The 12540-nt window shown below is 40.5% G+C and overlaps 1 protein-coding gene across 1 annotated transcript in view; it reads right to left on the bottom strand.

Moving 5' to 3' along the window:
• Window positions 1–7086, bottom strand: part of LOC129812505 (WD repeat-containing protein 43-like) — a 35799-nt gene extending 28713 nt beyond the window's left edge. Inside the window, exons 1-4 of the mRNA XM_055864117.1 lie at window positions 6832–7086; window positions 5479–5613; window positions 2363–2484; window positions 1617–1737 (exon numbers count right to left, since the gene is read on the bottom strand). Of these exons, the coding sequence (XP_055720092.1) occupies window positions 1617–1737; window positions 2363–2484; window positions 5479–5613; window positions 6832–7038 (585 nt within the window). The 5' untranslated portion in view covers window positions 7039–7086. The remainder of the gene's footprint in view (window positions 1–1616; window positions 1738–2362; window positions 2485–5478; window positions 5614–6831) is intronic.
• Between the last annotated feature and the right edge of the window lie 5454 nt (window positions 7087–12540).

The raw sequence follows: 12540 nt of genomic DNA, 5'->3' as shown, positions 1-12540 counted from the left end.
CCCCAGAAATGTCTGGGAACTTGCAGGTGCCTTGGAAGACTGGGGTAACATCTCACAGTAAGAACTGGCAAATCTGGTGCCGTCGTACTGTAGTACTTAAAGCAGCAAAATGAAAAGTCCCTCATTTACATATTGGCATGATATTGATGAGTATTTGAAATTAAATTCATGAATGCAAGTGGCCCTTTGTTCTCAAAGAGGATCCCTCACAGAGTTGAAATTGAATTAATTTACTTACCAAACTGAATTAAAATGCAATTTACCACAATGCAAACACCAGATAGTGACTTTTGATTTTGACCCCACCATTTGTTCAGGGACACATGGAACTTGTTCAGTTGTTGAATCTTATGTACATACAAATATTTACACGTTTGCTGAAAACAGTTGACAGTGAGGACGTTTTTTTTGCCGAGTTCATACATACACACAACCTTATTTACACAACCATACAGACCCTTTTCTCTGAAACTCAAAATTGAGCTCAGGAACATCCTGTTTCCATTGATCATCCTTGAGTTGTTTCTACAACTTGATTGGAGTCTACCAGTGGTAAATTGAATTGATTTGACATGATTTTGAAAAGGCACACCTGTCTATATAAGGTCTCACAGTTGACGGTGCATGTCAGAGCAAAAACCAAGCCATGAGGTTTAAGGAATCGTCCGTACATCTCAGAGAGCTAGGGCACCATTATTTTATTCTCCAGCATTGAAGGTCCCCAAGAACACAGTGGCCTCCATCATTCTTACACTGAAGAAGTTTGGAACCACAAAGACTTTTCCTAGAGCTGGCCGCCCAGGCAAATGGCACAATCAGGGGAGAAGGGCCTCGGTCAGAAAGGTGACCAAGAACCCGATGGTCCAGAGTTCCTCTGGGGGGCAGCATCATGCTGTGGAGATGTTGTTTAGCGGCAGGGACCGGGAGACTAGTCAGGATCGAGAGAAAAATGAACGGAGCAAAGTACAGAAATACTTGATGAAAACCTGCTAAGTAGCACTCAGGACCTCAGACAGGGGGCGAAGGTCCACCTTCCAACAACCCTAAGCACACAGCATAGACAAAGCAGGAGGCTTCAGGACTTGTCAATGAATGTCCTTGAGTGGCCTTGCCAGAGACTGGACTTGAACCCGATCGAACATCTCTGGAGAGACCCGAAAATAGCTGTGCAGCGACACTCCCCATCCAACCTGACAGAGCTTGAGTGGATCTGCAGAAGAGAATGAAAAAAACTCCCAAATACAGGTGTGCCAAGATTGTAGTCATACCCAAGCAGACTAGAGGCTGTAACCACTGCCAAAGTACTGAGTAAAGGGTTTGAAAACATTTGTACATTTGAAGAAAAAATAATTACATTTGCAAAAATGTCTAAACCCGTTTTCCCTTTGTCATTATGGGGTATTGTATGTAGACTGACGGGGAAAAAACAATTATCCATTTTTGAAGGACGTAACAAAATGTGAATCAAATCTAGGTGTTTGAATACTGTCCAAATGCACTGTAAATTAACTAAAAGGTGAGGATAGGACCCTTGGTGTGTCAGTTCCCCTGGATAGTAGCATGTAATTCATGTGAATGTAGGCCATGTCACTGCTGGACAGGTCCCACTAACTGACCCGGTACACCTCCTTGGTCTTGAGGTCCCACATCTTGATGGTCTGTCCCGCTGAGAGCAGCAGTTTGCCATCGGGACTCACACACAGACTGGTCACTGACGCACGGTCCGCTTTCCACTTACTGTTGAGAAAAGTGACAATTAATGGGTCTTCCATAAAATAAGAATTCCTACCACCATATTGTTTATTGAAGAGCGTGGGGGAGAGAAAATATAGGATTGGAGTGTCAATGGGCAGTGGGACAGGTTTTAACCAACATGTGTGCTGGGGGGCGGCCCAACACAAAGGTTAACTAAATTCTAAATCACCAAGTGCATTGATATAGATGCACAATGTAACTATTTTTCCTGATGCTTTGATTCCTCTGGGACATTTGCCTTTGTAAGCAGTCTGTTACCCACTGTTCTATACCCTACACCAAGTTCCACCTGACCTAACCAGGTCAAATAGCCTTTGAGTGGCTAGACCATCGTTTTTCTTTTTCTCTTGGATATCGAAATTTACACAAATTAGAATTACCAGGTTGACACACCATAACAAATTTCAAATGCACTTTGATTTTGAATGTAGTCTGCATTAACTAACTGATTCCTACAGCAAGAGAAACCTGTGGTGGAGGACAGACCTTTATACCCCTAAAAAGGTGTTGCTGCTAAGCCATAGACCATCGCAGAGAAATACCTTCTGAATTTAGACCACTGTTTAAGTGACTGATTTATACAAACACAGAAAGGGAAAGTACCCACCAGCGGGTCTTGCTTGTCTGCAGGTCCCACTCTACGATGTATGAGTCGTCTGAGCCGCTGTAGAGCAGGCCGTCCTCGGGGTGCCACTCAACACAGTTCACTCCGCCATTGTGACCCCCATCCTGGGAAGAGCAGAGGTCAAATATGAGCTTTAACGTGAGAGAACATTTCACTCCAAGGAAATTATTCATACGCTTCAGTTTGGATAAAAACTTAGTATCAGACATGTCAACAATAATTATATATTACCTGAGATGCAAGGTTGATGACAAAAAAGTAATTGTGAAATTACAAAAACAATACTGGAAATGAACGCATCATACAGGGATGATTTCTCTATTTTCAAAGTTAAGGGCTGACAAGCAAAACAATTTGGGACCGTGTCAACAATGGACAAATACTAAGAGTTTTTGCTCTGAATTTTCCTTAAAGTCGTTCTCAGCTCGGTTGTCTTGGGCCAAGTTAACCTTCTTACATGAATGGGGAGGTTATGACCATCATGCTTTTAGGGAAAAGGATGATTTTGTACATGTATTAACCTGTTGGGGATGGGGGCGCTGTTTAGACTATTTATGCTAATGTGGCTAATTTTTTAAACGGCTTCCCACAAAATCCTTGATCGTACAATATGCATATTATTATTATTATTGGATAGAAAACAGTCTATAGTTTCTATAGGAGTTGAAATTTTGTCTCTAAGTGGAACAGAGCCCATTCTACAGCAATTTCCCTGACATGGAGTCAGATTTGAGAAACGTTGGCCACTTTTCTGAAGTCATTTAAAAGGGCTCTGTCGTTGCTATGACTATACGGACACTTCTTACGTCTTCCCCTGGATGCCTTTACGTGATGACGATTCCAACGGGCTCGATTGCTCGTTCACAGGCCCTACAAATGAAAAAAACCTTTAGCTAGCAAGTCTTTTCTTGCTGCGTAACGCGCGTGGAAGACACCGACCCTCTCCTGTTCCAAGCATTAGTTTAGCCTGTTATATTTCTCCGGTCATCTTTTCACTCGTTATAGGAGTTACAAACATCACAAAGTAGTTAATTTAAAGCGTTTTATAGCAATTTATATCCGTTTAGTGCGATTTTGGGACATTTATTTTTGCAACGATGTGAAAAGTTGGAAACGCTTTTCAGTTCATCCCGAACGTAGTTGACATTTCCACATGGCAAGAGGACAGCTTTCCACCAAAAGACGATTTCTCCCAAGAAAGGATCCTTTGCCCAAGATACTGATGGAAGAACAGCTCAAGGTAGGACATTTTTATTATGATAAATCGTGTTTCTGTCGAAACATTTTAGTGGCTTAGGACGCCATGTTTTTTGACGTAGCTTCGCTTGGCGCAAACTGTATTGAAAAGTAAGGATAAATTAAAAAATGTAATAACGCAATTGTATTAAGAATTAAATTGTCTATCAATCCCTGTCCACCCTATATTTTTTAGTCACGTTTATGAGTATTTATGTATAAGAGTAGATCACTGTCTAAGTGGCGCAAGGACGTTTTCTTTACCAGCTTGTCTACATTTCACATTGTCTAACCATGATTTTGGTGGCTAAATATAAACATTTTCGATCAAACTGTATATGCATGTTGTAATGTGATGTTACAGGAGTGTCATCGGAAGAATTCTGAGAAGGTTAGTGAAAAAATTAATATCTTTTGGCGATGTTGACTTTTATCGCTCACTTTGGCTAGAATCAATGCTGGGCTGCTAATTGCTATGTGCTAAGCTAATATAACGATTTATTGTGTTTTCGCTGTAAGACACTTAGAAAATCTGAAATATTGTCTGTATTCACAGGATCTGTGTCTTTCGATTCGTGTATGCTGTGTATTTTTACGAAATGTTTGATGATTAGTAGTTAGGTAAACACGTTGCTCATTGTAATTATTCTAGTCCATTTGTGATGGTGGGTGCAATTGTAAACTATGCCATATACCTGAAATATGCACTTTTTTCTAACAAAACCTATCCCATACCATAAATATGTTATCAGACTGTCATCTAATGAGTTTTTTTGTTGGTTAGGGGCTATAAATATCTTAGTTTAGCCGAATTGGTGATGGCTACTGGTGTTGGTGGACAAATAAAAGATGGTGGATTATGCTAATGTGTTTTTAGGTAATAGATGTACATCTTTACATATTGTGTCTTCCCTGTAAAACATTTTAAAAATCGGAAATGTTGACTGGATTCATAAGATCTGTGTCTTTCATTAGCTGTATTGGACTTTAATGTGTGAAAGTTAAATATTTTAAAAAAATATTTTTTTTGAATTTCGCGGCACTGGTTTTTCAGTGGGGGGGGGGGGGGGGTGCCGCTAGCGCCACGCTGATCCTAGACAGGTTAAACTGCAAGTGTGACCAATTCCAGTCCCCATGCTTAGTAGATGCGGGGTCCTCCCCGGGATAATTGATATGTTGAAGGACTGAGAAGCTAAGTTCCGGCGACTTAGACATTCTACTCATGTTTTAACAAATAAAAGGATGCGGACACCATCTAAAATATAACTCCGACCTCCAAAAATGGGCCCAATAACTAAATATTCAAATGTTTAGCTTATTTTAAACATATTGGAAAAAGCATGGGCTATTTCAAGGGTATTCAACTCTTAACATTTACATTCAAGTCATTTAGCAGACTCTCTTATCCAGAGCGACTTACAAGTACATACATTCATACTTTTTTTTGTACTGGTCCCCGTGGGAATCGAACCCCCAACCCTGGCGTTGCAAGCGTCATGCTCTACCAACTGAGCCACACGGGACCACTCTTAACCTACAAGGTCAGGAGCCTGCTGGTTCTGTCCTACCGAATAATTAATTGCACAGAGCTGATGTCCCAGGTCTAAATCAGTCCCTGATTTTAAGGGAACAATGAAATTGTTGCCGATCTACAATGATCTAAAAAATAACCTCAAATGCATTTCATGGAAATCCATCGCAGTGACAGAACTTTAACCCTTGACTTGTCACTGCAGTCTATAATACGTATTTTTTAAAGTACCATGTCATTTAGTTACATTGGGCAAGCAACATTCATCTGAATATGATTTTTTGTACTTCCCAAATTGTCAACGAAAGTCGTGCTACACCTCAGTCCTTACCAGTGTACAGTGCAGTGCCCCCTTCACTGCGCTGTAAATGATAATGCTGCCAGCCACCGTTCCCAGAGCCAACAGATCCGCCAACTCCTCCACATGCCCTGCCTCTGATTTCCTCTTTTTCCTCTGAGGTCCCTCCTGAAGTAAAAGAATACAGTTTTAGTCAATCACGTTTTTTTATCAACTTTGACACATGACTTCAGTTTTCCTTTTCTGTTTTGAAGGCCTCATCTATGGGTGGTCTGAATTTCCATAGTGTTGCAGTTTAAACCTGGCATTGACAAGAATCCTAAATAATGAGACTAGACTACAACATCAAAAGCATCTGCTAAATCACAAAAGTATATTGTTATCAAAGACTTAAGGTCACAAATCACACAATGTCACATGTGGACAATAGGCTAGCATCTAGCTACACTTTTAGATTTAAAAACGTATCCTACCTAGAACTACAATGGGTTATTTGGTTCTTTCTGGTTCCAGAAACACTTCACCAAATTACTAGTTTGGTTTAAAGGTTCAATAACGAACCAAAAAGGGTTTTCCTACAGGTTGTCCTTAAAGTTTGTGACAATTTAAGACTAGGAACATTGGCCGTGGAATGCTGATTTGGGGGTACAATGTACTTTGTCATACTTGGTTAGGTAAATTGTCGGTGCGTAAGTCACAACGTTAGTTGGCTAGGAAATTGTCAATCAAATGTATTTATAAAGCCCTTTACACTTGGAGGAGTCAAAATCAATGCTATTAAAATAATTAAGTTATTCGTGTATTGTCCTGTGTTACGGTTAACTTGTACGAAGTAAACCATTGAGGTAGTAAAAATAAGGATTTGGAAATCTATGTAATAAATGTAATGTAAATGAAATCTGAATCTGCGTCATTTACGGTGAAGAGCTAACTAGAGGAGCTAACCTAGCTAGGTAGTTACCCTTTACGGTTCGCTAAGGAGATAGCTAGCTACTTTTAACGTGTTCGTATTTGAAATAAACTCATTATTACTGGTGGTCACTATACGCATTCGTTTTACTGAAAAGTCCCTTTTTGTTAAGAATCATGACACCTTCAAAAAGAGATGTGGCAAATTTTTGGGGCGACCACCATGTGCGAAAAACATGTGCGTCCTGCAGGACAGTTGCTGTAACTAACTTTAGCTCGTTGCTAACGAAGCTAACTTGGTAATTACTTTGCTACGCAGTCCACATAACATAATGGTAAACGACTGAAGATGATACTTCACCACAAGTATACATCGAATATAGTAAATATTTTCATACAGACATTTGATTTAGTTATTAGAAAGTTATTTCCTTGCAGGCTCGCCCGGGCCTATGGCTATGCCTCCCCCACACATACCTTGGAGATTCGGCATGGTCCCCAAACTATGCAGGTACAAGTGGCACTCAAATGGGCTGAAGGCACGTATTCTTGATGAAGTATTTTACTATCTGTGTTCCATATACGGAGTCTGCCATCTTGGGCAAATGAAGCTAGGTATTGGCGTGATTTTGGCGAGAAAACGCAGGGTAGACACAACGAAGAATTGTATCCATCGTTCGCCATTATTGAAGCAATGCGTGCATCTGCGTTATTTGCCAACAACCACGTGTTATCATCCACCGAGCAGGCGCGTTGGCGCATCAGTTTCATTGGTTACTGTGAGATAATTGGGGCGTGGTTAAAATTATAGAAATATAAAGAATACAACGGCATTGGAACCAATAACCATGCTAATTTCACTGGTAAACTCATGGGTACGTTCTCAATGTCTGCCTGGTAATGTAGAATGTTAATTAAAGTGATGCTAACTGACGTGGCTCATGCAATGGTATGTATTTTTTGTCACGGCAATTGAGTTAATTCAACAAATCACATTACAGGTTGATGGGTATACTTCCTGCTTCTAGTTCTATGGTTCTACGATTTTACTTCTTGCTTTTAGTTCTATGGTTCTACGATTTTACTTCCTGCGTTGCATCTATGGGTACACTCGCAAATAGCCGCAAGTCCACCAACGTCTCCCCTTTTCCCAACGCAGTTAAGCCAAAATCACGCTTGTTGTACAACGCTTTGAGCGCTCTAACGCTTCGAACACACCGGCTGCGTAATTGCATCACTGCGTAATTGCATCACTGCGTAATTGCATCACTGCGTAATTAATCACTGCGTAATTGCATCACTGCGTAATTGCATCACTGCTGCATAACATTTTGCGCAGCTAGGCAACTATACTGATGCAGGTACATTTTGCAAATGGTCGCATGCGGTTGGACACATGGAGGAGAGAATCATTTTCGCAGTATCCTCAAAACCGTGTCTTTTTGACACAACTGCTGACAGCTACAGGGACATAAACACAAAAAATGCTGCTTGGAGACAAGTGTCCACGATAGTAGGATTGCCAGGTCAGTTTAGTAGTGAGCTTGTGCTAGATGTGGCTAGTTAGCGTTAGCTAGCTAGCTAACCTAGCTTGCTAACCTAGCCAATGAGGTGTGTGTGAAAGAAATAGTCATACCACCTTCCTCAACGTTGGTCTCATTGTTGAAAGAGCCTACTCTGCCTATCTTGACTATTTATTATTGCATTTCGCTCCAAAACTGCATTGGAGGGAAATTATATTATAGGCTCTCACAATTAATTTGAGGATGTCATCGAATAAATAATATACTTGGCAAATAAATAAATAAAAAATGTAAAGAAATTATGCAATCAAACTGTTTTTATGTAATCCCACCTTTTTACTGAATATGTGCAACAAAAAAAAAAATCTACATTCATATTTTGCTACTTTCTGTCAAGTCCACTCATACAATTTGATGCATACGTTCGATTTATCGAACGTATGCACCACACAGAACGCACTGCAACTGCCTCTGCAACGCAATGCTGCAAGGCAAATGCAGCGTTCCATTGGAAATGAATGTACTTCTGGTGTATCGAAACGCAAAACCACAGTCGGTGTGTTCGAAGCGTAAGTCCGGAAGTGAATACCACGTAGCGCGAAATGTCAGTCAATGAATAAAATTTGCCCTTAATTCAAAATATAATAACATGTCGTGGACAGAGCTAGCCATTAACGATTAAAGACAGATTCCATGGCTGTTGCATAACGTATTCGACTGAATGATTACCTAATAAATGAGAAATTATGAATAATAAGCACATGTTTTTACCACATAAGACTACTAATGATAACGTTACCGGCTCGGTATTTTAAGTTAAATAGCCTATGTTAACTGACCTTCAATTGAGGGAATTCAGCAGAGTTCTGAAACATTTTTAAAACTTATTTTAACTCTGAAAATAAATCCAATGGCAAATTTTACCAAACATGATAATAATAGACTTGCATTCCGGTCGGCAGCTAATTGTTAAATTACACTTTCCATCCTTACCTTGGAAAGCCACTGTCTCTGCGCTGATGCCTGTGAGTGAGACAACGCTAGCTAGCCAATGGGAGCGTAGTATAACCGCACTCTGAATAGCTTAACTGCGTTGGGGGGGAAAGACAGTCCACCGATTATGCCATTATTGACTTGGGACATCCTTTTTATTAATTATATTTCTTTGGTTAGAATCTAAATTATGAAAAATAGGCTGAGATGTGTTCAATGCGGAAGAATAGTGTTCAAAGTCAACTTTTAATTGTACTTTTTTATTTTTTATTAACAAATCAATACAGGAAGTACATGTGGGAACACAAGTACAGTTGAAGTCGGAAGTTTACATACACCTTAACCAAATAAATTTAAACTCAGTTTTTCACAATTTCTGACATTTTATCCTAGTAAAAATTGTCTTAGTTCAGTTAGGATCACCACTTTATTGTAAGAATGTGAAGTCTAAGAATAAGATAATTATTTCAGCTTTTATTTATTTCATCACATTCCCAGTGGGTTAGAAGTTTATACACTCAATTAGTATTTGGTAGCATTGCCTTTAAATTGTTTAACTTGGGTCAAACGTTTCAGATAGCCTTCCGCAAGCTTCACACAATAAGTTTGGTGAATTTCGGCCCATTCCTCCTGAGCGGTTTGATGGCTGCATGGTCCCAGGGTGTTTATAATTGCATACTATTGTTTGTACAGATGAATGTGGTACCTTCAGGCATTTGGAAATTGCTTGACTTGACTGATATATTTTGATTTTCCCATGATGTCAAGCAAATAGGCACTGAGTTTGAAGGTAGGCCTTGAAATACATCTACACCTCCAATTGACTCAAAGGATGTTAATTAGCCTATCAGAAGCTTCTAAAGCCATGACAATTTTCTGTAATTTTCCAAGCTGTTTAAAGGCACTTAGCGTATGTAAACTTCTGGCCCATATGAATTGTGATACAGTGAATTATTAGTGAAATAATCTGTCTAAACAATTGCTGGAAAAATTACTTGCGTCATGCACAAAGTAGATGTCCTAACCTACTTGGAAAAACTATAATTTCAAGAAATTTGTGGAGTGGTTGAAAAACGAGTTAATGACTCCAACCTACGTGTATGTAAACTTCCGACTTCAACGGTATATGTTTGAGATGGCTGTGTGAGAAGTGCGTCAGTATCTCACATAACTAAAATAAGATTAACTTTGATCTCTCCCCCGATAGACATGAGCCTGAACTCATCTCTCAAGCGTTGCACTGAATAATTTGTAGACTCTATGCTTTAGGCTACCAACATATTTGATCAACTTCCAAATATTGTTTTGCAAAAGAGCGAGAGTATCAGGAATCAAGGTCAGACCCAGATACTGACCGTGTCGAAGTAACAATGTTTATTACTGAAACAGTGGCAAAGGAACAGGACAGAATGCAGGCTCAGGTAATCCAGAGGTGGGGCAAAGGTCAAAAACCAGGAGGACGAGAAAATAGCGACCGGAGAAAAGCAGGCGCTGACACACAAACACTGGTTGGCTTGACAAACAAGGTGAACTGGCAACAGACAGAACACAGGTATAAATACACAGGGGATAATGGGGAAGATGGGCGACACCTGGAGGGGGGTGGAAACAATCACAAAGACAGGTGAAACAGATCAGGGTGTGAGAGAAAGACAATGGATGGAGTGCATAGGCCATCACCAGTGAGTGAGAATCATTGGGTGAGTCATTGAAACTGGAAAGCATTTTAAGGACTAATTTCCTCATGTAGCACACTGTGTCGCCACACACCTCGGCCTAGGCTATTGATGGATTCAAGACAAGGTCGTTTTTACTGATCTTAGATTCTCAATTTGTCAGTTTCAAAGTAGCCTGCCATTTTGATCATTGTGTGGTATGAACAAAAATTCATCCAAAGTCTCCAGTCATGTTAAATCACGTAGAATTGCATAAAATGTGTTAATAAAAGGCCAACATATTCCCGGACATGATGCTACAAAAAATGTACGCCCTGTGCAACTTCTGTCAGTGCCTCGCCTCTACTGCTCTATGCCACAACGCAAATGCGATGATATGAATTCAATACTTAAATATAAAACATTCCGGTACCTCAGAACTCCCCAGGTCACCCGCCTCTTGTGGTCACTGTTTGTTCCGGTATCTCACGATGCCCGGTGAAGCAACTGCCACCCAGTGGGATGCACCTTGATACAACTCCATTGCACTGGTCATTTACACCGGCTCGACGTTGTTAGCTAATTGGCATGTCATGGCGCAGCCCAGCCTCACATTCAATTCGCTGTATGGCGAAGTCCATAATCCAGGTGGTGAGCAATAATACAAGTTATTTCTCCCTCACCCATCGAAATAAACATCACTTTGAATGTGTTATATAAGAGACAAAATTCACAAATTATACAGCACAACAGCGGAGTCATGTCTTAAGTGTAAAACTAACAATGACTCAATAATCCACACTTTCTGGGAACACTATAAAGTCAAAAGGTTATGGGAGAAGCTAGGGCTATGGCAGTCATAACATTTTGTCAGCTGGTGATTGTCAAGCAATTAACTGCCGGTCTCACGGTAATTTGCAATTAATTAACATAAACAGGTTTAGCATCTCCTGGCTTCCCTGCATAGCTAACAAGTCACTGATGCAGACCTTTGGAACATCTACATTTTTTTAAACGTCTAATAAATCCATTTAATATAGCCTACACCATCACAATAAATCCATTATTTATTTTAGACAGGTCTAAAGAAACATGATATGAAGAAAATGTAGTCTATTTCACTGGAATAGCTTACTCTGAGTTGTCCTTATGTTAGTCCCTGATCTGGCTATGCCATATGGCTGTGGGCTACACTAGTTCATTTAGCAGACAAGATTTGCTGAGAATTCCGTAGCATTCCTGTAACGTCCTGACCAGAGTTCTTATGTGTTTTGCTTGTTTAGTGTTGGTCAGGACGTGAGCTGGGTGGGAATTCTACGTTGTGTGTCTAGTTCGTCTGTTTCTGTGTTTAGCCTAATATGGTTCTCAATCAGAGACAGCTGTCAATCGTTGTCCCTGATTGAGAATCATATATAGGTGGCTTGTTTTGTGTTGGGGATTGTGGGTGGTTGTTTCCTGTGTCAGTGTTTGTGCCACACAGGACTGTGACGGTTAGTTTGTTTGTTATTTTGTATAGTGTCTATATCTAACGTTAGTAGCTTGTGTATTGCACTTTCGTTTGTAGCTTCACGGTCGTTTGTTGTTTTGTATTAGTTTGTCAGTATCTTGTCTTTGTGTTAATTAAATTAATGGAAAATTACCACGCTGCACATTGGTCCTCCGATCCTTCTCTCCTCTCCTCATCCGAGGAGGAGGAAGAGCTAGACTGCCGTTACAGAACCACCCACCAAACTCGGACCAAGCAGTGTGAGTACGAGCAGCAGCGGCCCACTACACAGGAATCCTGGACATGGGAGGAAATTCTGGAGGGTAAAGGACACTGGGCTCACATCGGAGAATATCGCCGCTCTCGGGAAAAGATGGAGGCAGCTAAAGCCCAGGAGCGGTGGTATGAGGAGGCAGCACGGAAGCGTGGCTGGAAGCCCGTGAAGAAACCCCAAAAATGTATTGGGGGGGGCTAAAGGGTAGTGTGGCGACGGTAGGTAGGAAACCTGCGCCCACTTCCCATGCTTACT

The sequence above is a fragment of the Salvelinus fontinalis genome, chromosome 16 (assembly GCF_029448725.1).
Source record: "Salvelinus fontinalis isolate EN_2023a chromosome 16, ASM2944872v1, whole genome shotgun sequence".
Classification (NCBI taxonomy): Eukaryota; Metazoa; Chordata; class Actinopteri; order Salmoniformes; family Salmonidae; genus Salvelinus; species Salvelinus fontinalis.
The sequence above is the reverse complement of the archived record's forward strand: the minus strand, read 5'-3'. Positions and strand labels throughout refer to the sequence as shown.